The sequence below is a fragment of the Homarus americanus genome, unplaced genomic scaffold (assembly GCF_018991925.1).
Source record: "Homarus americanus isolate GMGI-L3 unplaced genomic scaffold, GMGI_Hamer_2.0 scaffold40248, whole genome shotgun sequence".
NCBI lineage: Eukaryota > Metazoa > Arthropoda > Malacostraca > Decapoda > Nephropidae > Homarus > Homarus americanus.
Window position 1 is genome coordinate 12,440,216 of NW_024712526.1, and position 17,886 is coordinate 12,458,101.

At 37.9% G+C, this 17,886-nt stretch overlaps 2 protein-coding genes across 6 annotated transcripts in view; both read left to right on the forward strand.

The window, feature by feature from the left end:
* LOC121863254 overlaps positions 1-4,293 on the forward strand; it is a 106,030-nt gene extending 101,737 nt beyond the window's left edge. For all 3 annotated transcript variants that reach the window (XM_042361810.1, XM_042361800.1, XM_042361819.1), the window contains one exon: positions 4,083-4,293. In XM_042361810.1, the coding sequence (XP_042217744.1) occupies positions 4,083-4,278 (196 nt within the window). In that variant the 3' untranslated portion in view covers positions 4,279-4,293. The remainder of the gene's footprint in view (positions 1-4,082) is intronic.
* A 2,390-nt stretch (positions 4,294-6,683) lies between these two features.
* LOC121863267 (proton channel OtopLc-like) overlaps positions 6,684-17,886 on the forward strand; it is a 49,627-nt gene continuing 38,424 nt past the window's right edge. For 2 of the 3 annotated variants that reach the window (XM_042361833.1, XM_042361842.1), the window contains exons 1-4: positions 6,684-6,898; positions 7,139-7,253; positions 8,763-8,880; positions 13,410-13,481. In XM_042361833.1, the coding sequence (XP_042217767.1) occupies positions 6,687-6,898; positions 7,139-7,253; positions 8,763-8,880; positions 13,410-13,481 (517 nt within the window). In that variant the 5' untranslated portion in view covers positions 6,684-6,686. The remainder of the gene's footprint in view (positions 6,899-7,138; positions 7,254-8,762; positions 8,881-13,409; positions 13,482-17,886) is intronic. The other variant, XM_042361851.1, reaches the window with a different exon arrangement.

Below are 17,886 nucleotides of genomic sequence, written 5' to 3' on the forward strand. Positions count from 1 at the left end.
ACAGCTTCCACACCATAAACTAATGCACGCCTAGGTGGCCCTTGGGCCGGTCATCCTCGAACACGAGGGGCAACCATTATCTACGTTATAATATGTATTGTCTACGTTACTATATGATATTTGCGTTATAATATGTCCCTGTGCAGTACTCTTATGTCTGTGGTCAGACTTAACACATCATGTTCAAGTAATTTATTAACATAAGATAGCTAAAACTCGTTTTACTTTATTAACCTATAGTTTTTTTTTCACGATAGTTCACTACTGGGCCGTCCATAAAAGAAGTTTCTAATCTGTATCTTATTGGATCGCTCGCCTCTCGTCATAAGAATCACTGATCTGCGCCCAGAGCACTCTCAGTTCACCAGCCTATGGCCTGGCACTTGACTTTATTCGGGACATGCCATGCTTTGCCATAAACAGATAAATTGTACCGGGAATTTTCCCCCCACACACTCATCATTCTGTCACTTAACGCAACTTGCTGTCAAAACCCATGACCCTTCAGGCTTTTACGCCCTTAATGCATGAGTCATAAAGGCAAGCATGAACTATGCATGCTTCCCAGATGGGCGCTGTAAACGCTTCTGCGCTTCACCTTGTACAGGATGTAAGGGGGTGCCCAATAAACTAGCCCCCATGCGGGGACAATCTAAAAGAAAAAATCTAAAAGGGTGCTTCACTTTACAGTTAGGGAAATGAAGGCGGTTTGATAGTGATCGCCACTGTCCCTCCTTATTGTCCAAAGACTAATTATTCAGTCCACTGTCTGTACTGCTGTGACCCAACTTTCATTACACTTAATATTACTAGACTTTATCTGCCTGATAGCGTCTGCGAAAATATAATCATGACTTCGTTCTTTTTCTTTTTTATCTTCTTGGACGACAACCATTTCTGAATTTATCGTATAATTTAAGTGACCCGTTATTTTGGAGGCTTGTTGCCTTCGTCGGAAGAGCCGATGCTTCCTTGTGTACCGAAGGTTTAGTATACAGTGTGTTGTATCCACACTGTCCCTAACTGGCAGTCGTGTCTATGGGACCCATTTTGATGTCCAAATGAAGTAGCAGTATATCGCTTTAATGAAAGATCAGCAAACTGAAATTTTCTTTCAAATGAAAAACGCCCGTCCTGGTACTGTAACCAGTCACTGGCATGTCAAGCAGGACCTCGGACAAGCTCGTCCTTCACGCTCAAGGCGTCACCGTGCTACTGGCCCGTACACTCTTTCAATCTTGTTATTCAGACTGTTCTCCTTAGTATTTATATACAGGTAAACTGCCCGCTAACTAAACTTCTGATTTTAGCTCTGCTTCTGATGATAGTATTAAAGAATCAATATGCTCAGTAGTGTATTAGACCGTTCCTGGGCTGAGACAGTAGAGTGCCTTTACCAGTGATTCTGATATTCGATATGGAGTCCCTACCACAAGACTGTCACCAGCATCTGACCGTAGCCGCCTACACTGAAGAACTCATCTATGGGTCAAATTGCGTAGTAATTTGTTTTGTACAGGACGTGTCTACGGGCAGTGTAGGCTCACACTTGTGTACCAGCAGCAGACACTCACGTTATGCCCGTGTAAAGATAAAGAAACACACTTTTGTTGTCCGGTGATATTGTGTTGTGTTTACATGCCTCCCCGGATTGTCTCATTATCGTTCAAAGGTGTTTGGTTAGTTTTTATACTGTTTGTTGTTTACCACCTCCTGCTGCTAGTCCTCCTCGACGGGTTATATATATCACTGTCACTGTTTTTTTGTACAGTGACGCTACATCAGAGGTTCACAGACACACCTCTGCTGTAGCCACGAGTTAGTAGAGGAAGGTTCGTGTGTCTGTTTTCCTGAAGACGCCTCGTCACCACACCATGACTAGTATTATAAGAATCGGACAGTGACCCAAGTTCCTAGTCGCCGTGATGGGGACGAAGATTGCTGTTAAGACCAAAGGGTAAAGGTGAGGGTCACTGATGCCCACGCAAGAATAACTTATAAGTGGGTTCTACGCCCTTAACTCATGAGACATAAGGCAAGCATGAACTTAGCATGCTTCCCTGTTGGGCGCTGTAAACGCTTCTGCACTTCACCTTACACAAGGATGTAGGGGAGTGCCCGATAAAAAAAAAATTGTAGACAGTGACCTTTCCAACCAGGAGTAAGGAGGAGGCAACTGATAGTGAGGATAATATGATAGGGAAGGTAAAGAGGTGAAGGTAGCTAGACGAAAGCCGTGAATGAGGACGTGAATTAACTCGCTAAAACATGGGGACAGTGAAGTAATGGAGGAGATAAAGTAATCGATATTAATTAAATGCTGAAGCTGAGAAGGGAATCCAATACATCAGGATAATGAAGCTTGAAGGAGAGTGATAACAGAGACAGTAATAAACATTGTTATGGTGCCCCTGTTGATGCCACACACACTAGGTTGGCTCCACCTCCCTCATCTGTTTGTGACTCCGTAATCAAGAGGGAATTTTTGCCAGGACAAGACCTTTAACCTCCCTTGCGTGCAATGAAGGACTCTGAAGGATTTTATTCAGCTGATGGGAACCCATAGCAATCAGGGTTAAGTCTATCTCTATTATAACCCCGACAAGACAGTGCGTATAATAATAAACTAAGCCAATACACACACTCTCTCTCTCTCTCTCTCTCTCTCTCTCTCTCTCTCTCGATGACGCATCTAACATTATATTAAAGTCTCCTTGCAAGGCCAAGGTCACTGAAGAGTTAAACTCATATTTAAATGATAACTTTTCATTCAGTTTATGTATATTTGTTAAACTTCACAGTACATGCACTTGATCTATTAACTCAGATTAAATTAAGTTTTCCAATTTTTTGTGACTTCGTGACACCAAATACTAGTCGAGGTTAGGTTTGGTACATGCACTCGATCTATTGACTCAAATTAAATTACGTTTTCCAATTTTTTTTTTACTTTGTGACACCAAATACTAGTCGAGAAGTGATTGGTAACCCGATTTATTCATGTAGGACCATTATTTGACTTCAGTGCGGCTACATTTAGGTACATTTGGGTAATTAGTCGGACCCAATCCAAGTAATGCATAATCATAACACCAGGAGGCTGACAACCTACACTGTAAGACATGGGTTATACTGTAATGCTTTGCAATGTTAATGCGTGGAGGAGCGGTGATGGGTGTGCAGCACCTTGCTCTAGGTAGGCCTAGGGTATCATGAACTGGTCACATGTGGTAGTTTTTTGTCTCCGTGTCCTCACCCCCCCGTCTAAACGAACCTCGACGACAAGTTAATTGTCACTTAACTGGTCCTAAGGTGGAAACTGAAATGAACTCTCTCACTCTTATTATGTCTGTTCTCTGTCATAAAACAGGTAAGTTATCGGGAACCATTGGTACTGGACTCTGTGACATCCGTTTGGGGGCATATGTCCCTTCATCTAATATGAGTTGTAGCTGAAACAATGGGGTATTCACACCCACGGTTGAGTCATTGATCAAATATGTAAATATTTCATGGTTTACTAAATTGTGTCGATAAATGTGTTAGCCTTCCCCCTCACCAGTTTATGTATGGTTAAAACTTCCTACCATGTAACCCCAATTATTGTCTATCCAAATATAATCTCGGTGCTCTTCCATAGTTGAGACGAGACAACTGCAATCTTCTCTCCCTCTCTTGTACAACCTAAAGGATATCAGTTCTGGCACCCCAGTGGGCGTATAATTTACTGTTAAACTCCATTAAATGTTGCCCTTCATTATTACCCCCTACACACACACACACACACACACACACACACACACACTTAAATATTATCCTAAAGAGACCTCACCCCACATACCCATTTTAACCAAATTCGGAAGACTGCAAAAGCATCTGGTCAAAAGAAACATTTACGTGAAATTTAATACTATATAGTTTAAGCTAGCTAACCCAAAACAAAGAAGTAGTTATTAAATTTTAATCTTAAGGTCTTCACTCGTAACCTACAAGGTTCTAATGTCACAGTCCAACTTATGACAAGATGTGTGCGATCGACAGTTTGGTACAGTATTCATGGAGTTTTCTTTTGTGCATTTCAGATGGGTGGGTGTGCACGGGGGCCAGTCGAGCGACGGACCTGCAGGTAACAATATCCCAGGCTCTCCCACCACCCCGCACATCGTCGTCTCCACCGAAGACGAGACGAACGACGTCCCCACCAACAATGAGAACCCTGGAGCTGACGACTCTCCCGTGAGTACTGTTCTGATTACACTTAACACACTACCCCCGTGAGTACTGTTATTGTTACACTATAACACACGACCCCCGTGAGTACTGTTATTGATACACTACAACACACTACCCCCATGAGTACTGTTATTGTTACACTATAACACACGACCCCCGTGAGTACTGTTATTGATACACTACAACACACTACCCCCATGAGTACTGTTATTGTTACACTATAACACACTCGTACTGCTGAGTACTACTTTATTACACACCCCCATGTACCTATTGTTACACTATATTGTACTATGTTTTGAAGTTACACTAACTAACCGTGAGTACTGTTCTTGATACCTTTAACACGATAATTTATAAACACATAACACACGAGTACAACTACTGCACGTAACACACACACCCGAACACCACTATTGTACACTATCTTACTACCTTAACTACACACTTATTTATATAACTTCGATACATTAGTACACTTGATTGTGTACACTTACTAAACACACAACTTGATGCACCTTTTTAACACGTGTATGTTCGTTGTTTCCTGGTTTATGTTTCACTATCTACTAAGGACTATTCTCTCCCAGTGTAATAACCCTCACGTTTCCCAACTCCAACAACGTAACCGCACCGTCGCCTCCAGCTCCTGCCTCCTACACCATCGTCCTGGTTTAACGTTAAAATCCCCTAATTTTTTTTTAACTTAACCCTTAATATTTTTCGAATAATTTACACGGAAAAATCAAGGTATGTATGCTTTTGGGTAAGATGATTGGATTACTATAACTACACAATGGTTGTTTAAGAATGTATTAGATATGTTAGTTCTTGTACATAATAAGCAAAAGGATGAAGCATATATTTCCCTCATCCCATGAACCCATGTAATATTGCCCTTTTTTCTTTATTTGAAAACGATTTATCTTCAACTTTTTTTGACGGTGATTGGGAGGCATTTTGGGTTGCGAGTATTGTCCTCATTGTCTGTCTACCAAGTGTCTATCTACCTTTACATGGTCAATCGCGTGTAAACAAAATAACAGAACATATGGGATTAATTGAAATAGAGATTGGGCCGACTCCCAAACTCCACTTTTTCCGACACAATACGTACGTTGTAGTAAAAATAACATCATAATTTTATGATGGTATTGCTACACACATAATATCTAAATAAAAAAACTACAAATCTAAAGGTGTTTAACACTTACGTTAGTAGAAGAGATGGGTCGGCACACGTGGATGGCGGCTGGTTCCGAGGCAGAGGGCAGATTAGTTGCCCTCCGGTGAATCACTTTCACTATTCGCAGAGGTTTGTAGGGCCTCCCAGACAAACCCCTCAAAGTCCATATCCTCACTGTCACTATCACTGACTTGGGCTGGCTGTGGTTGTGGTGGGTTGCGGGTGAAGAAGTCCTTAATACTACGTTGACGACTAGCATTGATGTTGTCGTGATAGATCTGGATATACGGCTCCATTACTTTCGACAGATGGTTATTAGACACTTCATACTGATGCTTGTCTGGGTCGTTGTCAAGGATGAGCTTAATTTTCTCCCCCAACTCGATGATTTCCTTCACATAATCATGGCTTGGTCCAGGTAATTCAAGGTTTTTCTGGGGTGGTGGGGGTCCAGCGGAAGCCATTGTGAGGGGAATAGCGGGCACAAGAGAGAATTGTATACGCGGACTGAGAACAATGAGACTGGCCCAGCTAGGTCAGCGACTTCTGGTGGCAGGGCACGTCATGTTACATTAGACCAATCACAGCTAGCGGCGGAGGGAATGCGTGAGTGGTAAGGATGCGTGGCCCAATCACAGTCCGATACGTCATATGACTTCAGCGATAACGTAAGAGCGACCTAATGCGCACCCCTCATCGCGCTGCATCCCGTGTATGGTCAAGAATGGACCGTGTGAGTAAAAAATAGCGCGGTGTGTCTGGACCTCTCCAGCCGCTCGCCGCGTAAATGATGAAATTTACTGCGTAATTAAAACATTTCATTCTGGCAAGGCACCGCGTAAATGACCAAACGTGTAAACAAAAACCGCATAAATCCAGACTATACTTTATACATTACCAGTCAATGGATTATTTTTATTTAATGGTTACAGTTTTGAAAAATGATCTTGCTGACCTGCGAGTATAAGTAGAGAACCCCAGCTTGTGAATGAACATTTTGAGATTCAAGAAATCAGTGGATTTTTTTTTTGGGGGATGGAGAGTTCTAAGCACAGCATTACAGCCTTTAAATTTCACGCCCTGGGTAATAGTTTTTTCTGCGTTACACTACCAGGTATTTAGAAGTGCGGTACAGTACTGTACTGTAGTCATAACATTGTACTAACTGAAACTAACTTCTGTCATCCTCAAGTTACTCTGTCGTAGTCCAAAGCTCCTGTAGTACTGTAGTCATTGTTAGTCTAATTGTATGCCCTACAGGTTAAATATGACCACGTTGGACCTCCCAGATGGTCGCCACCCATCAATCGATCTTGGTACATACAGAAAAACTCGTCGAAATTCCATGAATGAGATGTACCAGCGCCTGGGTGGCAGTCAAACTAACCTACAACGTACCGTCTCCTCTAACAACATTCGCCGCTCTAGCTCACGGAACAGTTTGGCACCGTCTGTGTTGGACTGGAAACAGGAAGGAAAGTGAGTTCATAGTGCTTGATCTTGGAGCTTTGGTGTAGAACTTTAACATATCTGAGTAGTTTGCATTAAAAACAATACTGTACTGTATGTTACTTTAATTTTAGTTGAAGTGAATTTATATTATTTTATGTTAATTTAAAGAACTATAACCTGAATCAACAATACAGATTTGATGTTTTCACATATTTTTCCCCATTGCATTTATGTAAAAAATGTCATGTCTTATGTGTCTCTTCTCAGTGATTCTCTCATTGCGTGCCTGAGTGCCTTGTATGGTAAGCTGCTGGTGGTGATGGGTATGGCCTTTCCTATAGCTGAGGTCATCTCACATGACATTCCCATTTCCTTCTATAATGTAAGTAAAAGGGAACACATTTTATGAAGAATATTGAAAATGTTAGGTTAATATTTGAGTACAGTACAGTATGAGACAATATCTTATATCTCTTTGGGTCATCGATCAGTTGTTATGGTGACCACTTGTTGGTTTGGACTTAGATGGTAAGTGATGATATATCATTGTATATCCTTTCTGATAATATTCAGTACTAAGTTAAAAAAAAATTTAAATTCGTCAACATATTCTGGTCAAAGTGATCAAAGATCATATATCAAACACAAGTTATCAGGTTGGGAATAGCATCCTTTGTCCATAATGTAGATGTCTGTACATGAAAACTGCCATAGAATTGTACGTCTGTCTTTGGACCATACAGCAATAGCTGAGGTAGGGATGTGTGTGTTAGTCAGGTATTTAGCATGATAGCAACCCAAGGGATAGGGATTTCGCACTTGACTCATTGAGGGTTCCAGGTGGGAAGAAAACCTTTCCTCACAGATTGGGTAAGTACATATGTTCTGTCTTAGGGCTCGGCTACTCAGTCATTATTTAGAAGTTGACACCAGGCACCTGAAAATTGAGTCATATTTGGGGAGATAGAGAAATAAAAAATAAAAATAATTTATTGTACAGTATAATGTTTCCATCGGAAATGTATAGTTTTGCATGAATTAAATTTTTAGTTTATAATATTTGGCCAATTGGTGGTCTTTATGACATCCTCCGTTGCTGTTTCAGGTTATGACATAATATGACCTTGGTGACCTTATTTGGGAACATCTTCAGATTCATGTTCCTCGAGTCAAAACCTATATGACCACATTGAAAAATCGCTTTTTACAAATGTTGTAACAAACCATGGTGCTGCCAACCCCACTATTAAGGCAGGAGATGCAGTAGCTGGCCATGGTGATGCAATAGGCAGGTGGATTTCTTTGTGTCCGCATTGAAAATATTTCTCGATTTCGTGGTAGCTACAGCATCACCAGAAGTGCTGTGTAGGCCCCTTGGGTTACATTATACAGCACTCTTAGTACAGAAAAGGCACAAGCACAGCATGGAAGTATAAATACATGGGATACAATGTTGAGTATATACTCATAGTCTGAGCATAATAAGAGACATGTGGGGGACTGGTGTTCCTCTCACTTCCCTGGCAGCAGGAAAGTGCAGTACATTCAAGATGGCAAGCATATCCAAGATGCCTGCCAGAAGAATTTACCTAATTTTTCCACTACATGCTCATGCAAATTGCTTGAGCAGATATAAAACATCAATTTATTCAAAATAGGGTACAAATTATTATTTGAACATTTAGACAATCACTTTTGAATCACACCTTTGCTGGGGATCATTGTTTTGCAATTTTGATCATTTATTATGAAACTGATTGTCAGTGAATATATTGTTATATATTTTGCTTTAGACAGGGAGATGTTACTGTACTGTACTGTACTGTGCTTGGAAACTTGTGTGAAGTTTGTAACCTTACATTGACCAGTTTGATATATTTGTATCTTTCAGGGATTCTACTTGTTCCTGTACATCGGATCAATAATATTCTTAGTGTATGCTTACATCTTCCTCTTACGATCACTAAATCTACCCACCGAACACCTCAAGTCAAAGTTTCAATCTTTACGTAAGTAAACAATTATTCCCCATTTTCAATTATTTTAGCTGTTTGGGTTGTAAATAAGTACAGTATACTGTACTGTATTTCACTGTAGAGTATATGTGTATAGTTTGGAATAAAATATAAGTCTGACTTCCGCAAATTCATTTTCATGGAGACTGCACAAAGACACACAGTGTAGTAATTATATATCTTTTCATCGCAATAAGTAAAAGCTTTAGTATCAATCACAATTATTATTGTGAATTATTTTATGGAGAGCATGTCAGAAAATTTTTATGCAGTATTTTTAGTAATGTACAGTGATGTACAGTCCCTTTCACTAGTGCATTTACAGGGGCTCATCATATAAACATTTTACAAATCATTATTATTAAGGTATTTGTTTTAATATTGTTCTAATTTTATTCCACAGTATGTTTACTATTGCTAGTTTCCTTCTGTCGAATGTAAACAAACACAGGGCTGCCACACTGCACAAAACCTGATGAGCCCCTTTAAATGCCCTAGTGAAGGGGACTGTACATGGCCTTTCCGTTATTAATGACGAAAGCTGAATATTTTATATATTTAATATTAATATATTAACCATGTACAGTATAACCTACAGGCTTTACCCAATGCAATGTCACAGTGAACCAGTCACACGATCATCTTCACAATATTAATACTGTACGTAATAAACAGTTCTGCAAATATCTCCTTCGTGTACTTGTTGCATTACCTCAAGTGCTCCTTCATATAACCATAAGTTGTCCCCATTATTATTCCTAACCACCATAATATCATCATCTTCCTTGAGTCTTACTTCTCCCTGTTTTCAGGTGTTTGGTCAGATAGTCACTTAGTAATGCTTGTCATTTTCATCATTTGAAAATTACCCCATGAAACAATCAAATTACGATATGTGGTTCACAAAAATTCTGAATTGGAAACTATTTCTTTAATTATTATATGTATTCTTGGGGATCCTCCCAAGACACCTGTAAGATGTAGTACTTACCACTGCTAAATATGTCACAGGTAAAGCCATCTTTTACCTGTAATGCTTTCAATTTCTGACTGCTGGGTGCATTGCCTTAATAACCCTATAACTGCAAAAAGCCAGTAGAGTGAGCTGCAACTGAGGTTGTGATAAGCCAGCAGGCTGCCAACATTTTAGCATAATTTTTTTTTAAATTGTGCTCCCAGTGATGTGTTTATAGACTGTCCCGTCAGCCTCTAGGTCCCCCCTACACCACAGCCTGGACTCCAAGCACCTCACTACACACACACACTGTCATCACGGAAGACATATGTTGATCCCCATATCCTAGTGACGGGCCATCCACTTTGTGTGAAAGAGGAGCTCTTGACCACTGTTAAACCAAACTATACAAATGATTTAGTCTCATTTCCCATTGGCCTGCATGCATTTTGGAAAGATGAAAATAGATATTTTTAAGAACTCTCATTATTCGTGAATATTGTGTACGTGTATATGATGTTCATAAATTTCCCGCAAGCCACAGCCAAAGGTTAATAATGTATTGATACAAACAGTGTGCACAGCAACCTTCACACACAATCAAATCTCTTATGAATCCATATGGATCTGGTGGATGTTTTACAGACCAGTTTGCCTAATCAGTTCAGAGTCAATGACTACATCTCATATCACTCAGCCTTTCTCCAACCACATGAGATAACTACTTCACCTTCAGCTGCGTGTTGTCAGTCAGACTGTCATGACACTCCAGAAATAGTTCTGTGACATAACAAGTGGTTTCTTTATGTCCGGTGCATCCCGTATTTTGGTAATTGAAATTCAGGGATATATGATGAGGGACTTTGCTATCGGTTGTGATTATCAGAAGAGCACCAAACATATTATTGCCACTGAAAAATTCTTGGTGGTCTAGCAAAGTCAAACTACTAAACCCTGTATCACTTCAAAAATAGTAATATTCTTACATACTGTAGTTTCAACTATTCTGTCATGTACTCTAGGAGTAAATAAAGCTATTATGATGGCGAGAGACAATGTGAGATTGTACTGTGATAAGGCTGCTACTCTCTCTTTCTCTCTCTCTCTCTAATGGATGAGACAAGAGTTCCTCATATATTGTGCCCAGTTTAAAATCTTCAAGAATGGTTATCCAGATTCCCTAATCGAGGCCCCTATGTTTTTCATCCAGGGATGGTAAGAAATTGTCTTTTAGTCAAATGACAAAATCTTTATCTCAATTAGTGAATCAAGCAGACTCTGGCAAGAAATTTTTGGCACATAACACTAGGAAATACGCAGGGTCTGTGGCCTTTCTGTGGCATATAAGCCTCAGTTAGGTCAAGGAAATGGGCTTTTGGAAATCTTCTTCATCACCATAATAAAGTGAGTCCTAATTGAGATATGTAAATTAACATTTTACCTTCCGGTAAATGTTCCTAATTTTGGAAATTTTCTACACGGTTTATAATCATAATCTGGACCTAAGTTAGCGGAGCCTTGTATGCAAGTCACCTCCCTCTCCACCTCCTGCCCGGGTATTCAAAGCTAAGCGTAGCATTCTGAGATTGAACAAAAAGCCGGTTTTTTCTAAAAACCAGTTTTTGTGATATGATCCGGAATGCGACGCTGATAACCCACCCATCTCCACCCCTCGAGAGTTGACTTTTATTTACTGCTCGCTCTAAGGCAAGAGATGAAGGTGGCAGTGTGTGCGATGGGGGGTGAAGGAAGGGGTTTCGACAATTGCAATTAAATGCCAGGTAGCGACGTGTCCTCCTAATATTACTTATTAAGTAATTATTAGATGTTTTAATTGCCCGTATGTTGGCCTGGCGAGTTATTGCTGGGCATTAACATACCTAGGCTAAAAGCTAAGCTTCGCATTCTGGATCATATCACAAAAACTGGTTTTTAGAAAAAAACGGCTTTTTTTTTTTTTTTTAAATACTGTACTGTATTAGGGCCTCTCAAATACATGGCATGACACAAGGCATTGAAATAAGGGACAGTGTCTTATATTTAGGACATCTGGCAACCCAATCTTGATTCTCATGATTTGATTGGCCTTTATGTAAAGGCAACAGTACTGTATCAAAAACAAATTGAAGAAATTAGGAGTGATTACCGGTAGTCTTTCAAGCTTGGTATGATTTGATTATGTAAAAATAATTACAGAATGATTAATAGATGAGGTACAGGTACAAGGGGTTTTGATACAGGAAGAGAATATCTTGATCAAATGTGTATTCTAAGAAAAGTAATGGAGAGAAGCCAAGAAATGAAGAAAGTAATTCATCCTTTCATGGAATTAGAGGTTGTACATGGTAAGGTACATAGGAGAGCCCTGTGGGAAACACTGACATTGTATAGGGATGCATAAGTTTATTAAAGACTCAAGAACCTTTTAATAAACGTTCATGAGAAGAAGCTGTGGTATGAGTGAATACGTACAGTGATATGAAATAACTGGAGGAGTGCATCAAGCATGTGTAGTGTTATCCTTGTTACTTAATATTTTCATGGACGGATCTGTACATGATGTGAAAATAATATTGACTGACTGTTAAATGAAACTAAGATGTGATGATACAAAGGGTAAGCCATTTTACTGTATGCTCTCAGGGAGTCTAGTAAATGAGCTGTGGCATTCAGATTATGACCCATCCATCCCTCAGATCACTGAAACAGTCATTCGATTTGTATTGATTTTACTGGGTGGGGAAGCTGCAATATGTTGATTGATTGCAGAAATACATTTTTGTGCTATGAAAATAGCTCCCGTTTTAAAAAATTGTACACCTTATGGGTAGTAGCAGAATCTGCAGGTGATGTGCTTGGCAATGGTACATCTTCTCTGCCATGAAATGGGATTTCAAGTATCATTCCTTTATTTTTTAAATTCATCATGTTTAGTAGCCCCTGATCCAGTTTATACTGTATTTAGAATTTAACATAATTATGCATTCAAGGTAAATCACCTTGCTTTCATCAACACTTGTTGACATTTACCCTTGATTTTTTTCACCAGTTACATTTTTTAAGGTAATTTAAAAAAAAATACATGCACAGTAAGTATTAAATAGCAGTTTTTTGTTGTATGAGTAAATGGAAAAGGATTCAAAATTACAATTTTTACTGACCTGACTTATTGGTTGGTGCTGCACTTGTGACCACTCTTAAAATTGCTTGTACAGTATCTTGGGACACATAATTGGGGGGGATAGAGCACTGTCTTGCCTGCTGGTCACCAATCAAAGCTTATCCACCTTATTAACAATAGTAGTATTCCATCCATGTAATTTTAAGATAAATAGAGTGTATGATATTTAGTTTTATGTATTCTGTGTACTGTATTATATAGTGATTGTTTAAACTAATAGTGACTGCCTTAATTAATGAATATTTTGTACATTTAAGTAGTGTGTGCACAAAGAGACTACCTCTAACAGCGAGACAAGATGGACACTAATACATTTCCTTATTCATTTTAGTGAAACTGATTGTAAGAGAAAACCATCAAAAACCATTATGCCATTATACATTGCAGGGAGCTACATGGCTATGCCTGACTTAAATATGGTCTTCCCTCGCCGGAACACAGCGCAACATGAGGGGACAGGTACACAGAATGATCTAAATTACATTGTAAAGAGGCTTGAGAACTGCCAGTCATGTAATTAACGAGGGTACTTAGTGGACTAATAATATGCAGGTAATTGTGTAATAAAGGTGGTTTGTATCACTACTTGGATAATACCAAACAAACTCATATACAGTACACTGTATATTCCAGGGGCTAATCAACTGACATAGCAAATTCTTCTTGAACAGTTTTGGCTTATACTGTAGTACTTCAATTAACTATTTCTCATGATACTGCTATCTAACTTGTGACTTGGTAATCTAAAAGAGAAAGGAAAAAGTTTTCCATTCACAAATGAAGATGTTAACATAGTGGAAATGGGAATCATTGCCAGATTTGATCACAGTGCCATCAGAAGTCATTTTTTTGCATTGCGGAATAAAGAGTAAGACCTGTGCATTAGTTACAATACTGTACATTACAGTACTGTACTCAGTTTAAAGTTGACTCAAGCAATGATTGATTGATTTATGTCAAACACATTTATAGATGTTGTATCTAATTATTAATAGTATTAACTTAACACTAACATTATGAATCATTTAATGATTTTTTTAGTTAAATATTTTAATGAAAAAAGTAATTTACATGACAGAAAACATTATACTGTATACAGTACAGTATAACCTCCATAATTCAGAATAACATCCACTCTTTCCAAAATTAAGCAAGTTCTGAGTTAAGATTACTTGCTTGTGGCACAACCTATGAAGTCAATGCATAATGTAGTGTTGGCCATTATGTAAATAAAGTAAATAGGTATTCACATCAACTGTTTTGGAATACTGTAAGATGGTACAGTTTTACACCTAAACCACCAACTTACCCATTTCTGGTTGCATAATAAAAGAAAAAGGGGAAAAGAGGCAGGTACAGTAGTAGCCTCAGGCCATCGTTAAAGTGGTGCCAATTATGACTAAGTCATTACTAACATTTCCTGATGGTATAAATACCCTGTACATATACAAATTTCCTCAGCTTTGAAGTTTAGGTGTAATACTGTACTGTCTTCCAGTCTGAGCCTGTCTTTGTATACCATCTGGATGTACAACAACAACATTGAATTAGTGTAGTTCAGTCAGTAAGGTGTGTTATACCGGTTCTCTCTTTTTTATAAAACAAACATTAATACATATTTACAGTACAATATAGGCATAAAAGTGTACATTTAATACTGTATATGTACAGTACAGTATATGAAATGCTGGTGAAAGACTGCAGGCTCTGTTTACCACCATATTAAACATTCATGTTGAGCCAGAGTGCTCCATGATGTACCACTTATATTCGCTATAGATTTCAATTTCAAGAAAAAAAAATGAGGGGGCCTTGAAAATGCACCCCTACTTAGCAAGAAATATCTGGGGAGGGGGGATTAAAGTCTCTCAAGCTAGCAGCAACTTCCTAAGCAGGTCTACCTCTTCTCTTTCATCATCTTCCTGTTTCTTCTTTTTACTGTTTCTTTATAATCATCAACTACTTATTACTGCTTCTTTTCTTTTTCTCCTTCATATTCTTCTTACTGTTTCTTGTTTTTATTTTTATCTTAATGATTCTTCTTACTGTTCTTCTTTTTCTTCTTCCTATTTGAGAGCACCATGGGTAGTCAATAGAGTGCAGAGAATAGGAACTGTCAAGCAAAGAGAACACAATGGTCTTCTCAGGTGGTATGGACATCTAAAGAGAATAGAAAGTAAATGATTGGTAAAATTACTATAAATCAGAAGTAGAGGATAGGGGAGACAGAGGGTAAGACAAAGAAGGAGATGGGAGAATATGGCAAAGGATACACTAGAAGTAAGGGGATTGGATGTCCAGAGAAAAACAGTGTGCAAATATACGTGGAAAACATGGCATCTAGTGTTATTCTTTTTTGAGAATGACGTGCTGGTCTGTGTGAAGCAGCAGGGTCAAACCAGATTTAGAGGGTTTTTGTAAGTGAATTATTGAAACGGCTTTTTATTTTTAGCAGAAAGAATGATTGGTTGACATGAATTGAAGTGAAATTTGCATTTGTGTGTCTTTTTCTCTCTATTCCAGCTCCCCTGCATTAACTGGGAAAAGACTTGAAAATACATGCACACACACACACACAGTAAACTTTAAATTTCTACAATTTCTAAGTTCATGGTTTTGATATATCCATAATTGCATGTCTGCACTGCCAGTTATTATACAGTACTGTACAATACATCATTAATGAAACCAGGAGTTATTGGTCCAAAATCATAATACTGTACTCTACAGTACAATATTTACAGGTAACATGACCTGTTCACTGTGACCCTATTTGTGACCTTGAACCCTTCCCTTGTGTATCACATTTTCTAGAAAACATTATCAAAATTTTTACAATGTTTGAAAGTGGTATCAAATATATTATTTTCCAAGACATCAGTATAACACTAATTGTTGTACAGTTGGCTCCACTCCTGTGCATTTACCAGGAGTGTGTCGGGGTAATTGTCTGGGGAGGGGGTTGGTTACTGGAGGTGAGTAGGGAAGTGTCTAGTATCTCAATTGGGAGAGATTACAATGCAGAATAACACTGACAATACAGACGGGATTTCCTCACCTTGTAGAAGCAGCGAAGTTTTGTGTAACCTTTTGACTACGAGATGGAACTTCCCCGGCTGAATAAAATTGTCTGGTGGTAGCCAGAATAAAATAGATGAAAAGACACCGTAGTGAAAGGATTAATTAGCAATCAAAATGAGCAAGAGGTGGGCAGAACAGCTGCTGGGATAGGAGTTAAAGGTTGATGCTACTCACAGAAAACTTTCTGTATGGTAAATGATGTGCTTTGGAGCTTAATAAGGTTTTAGGCATTTAATTCACCCCATTTATGCCAAATATGTCATTATTAAGAAGAGAAAAATCCCTTTCTTCAAAGATAACTTTACAAAGATTAGCCCACCCGGGCACAGGTAATGACCCACATCAGGGCCTGGGGGGGCAAAAATATAATGACAAATAATAATTATAATAATAATAATAATAATAATAATATATCTATTATTATTATTACTACCATTACCATTATCATTATTACAACAATTAATAAAATTAATAGCAAATTAATAAAAAACAAAAATAAAATAAGAAAAATAACCATAAATACTGTAAATACAAAATCGAAAAAATAAATCAAGACTGAGAAATTATATACATTATATATGTTGTGTTGTCCAAGTAAGAGAAACAATTGAGACCCTGCAATTGTGTGTAGATGAGGCAGAAAGACAGATCAGCAACCTGGGACTTGGTCACAATTTTTTTGATTCCATATGGCAGCAGGGTCTACCATTAGACAACACATTATGCTTCCAATATCTTCCCAGGCGGTAGTACCTACCTCCCTGTTTGGTAGCTGCCTATCTACCTATCACTTAATAAGTAATAGAGGAAATATTTTAAATTGTAATATATTACGTAAATTTTTCAAACTTCTTGGGCCTCGAATCCTGGCGGGTTGAGGTGTTGATTGTGTATATATATATATATATATATATATATATATATATATATATATATATATATATATATATATATATATATATATATATATATATATATATATATATATATATATATATATATATATATATAACTCCTTCTTTATGACACTACATAGCTAAATTACGATACAGAATCTGTATATCACACCCTGAAATGTATTCTAGGACAGCACACTACAAAGTGAAGTTGAAGTACTGTACACTACATGCATACCTATTATGTATAACATAAATAATTTAAAATTGTGGTGTGGACGATAACTTGTCACTCAATGGCTTCAAAATGATTTTGAATCATTTGTGATCTATGTCATCATTTATGATGTCATTTCTTGCCTGCATAACTAAGTGAAACATAGTTTGAAAACCCCACTATAGTTAATAATGACCAGTATCTTTTCTGAATAGCACTGTGAGCAATCAAATGAATGAAATTAATGAAGAGTTCAGTGATGTCTTGCATATAAGAAGTGGATTTGAACCAATAATGGAAGAATTAATGAGTAATTAATGTGATAATGTAAGGATTTTAGTGAAACGCATTAAGGTTTTGGAAATTTTTTTAATGCAGATTATAAGTGACTACATATACGTACTGTATGCTATATGGTTGAATCCTGTGGTTGAAATATTGGTATTAAAAGCGATATGACTTATTTACAATAAAAATCAAATAATTGGTCAAAGGTTTACTGTACACAGACAAATGTAGATTGTGTACACTCATATATTTGATGCACAACCTATAAAGCTTAATGGAAAATATTTAAAGCAACTGTTCACTATTATGACTTTACAGGCTGATTTGTCATCTTTGATTGGGTGTACATTCAAGCCTTCTGCCAGGTAAATATAGTAGAGTA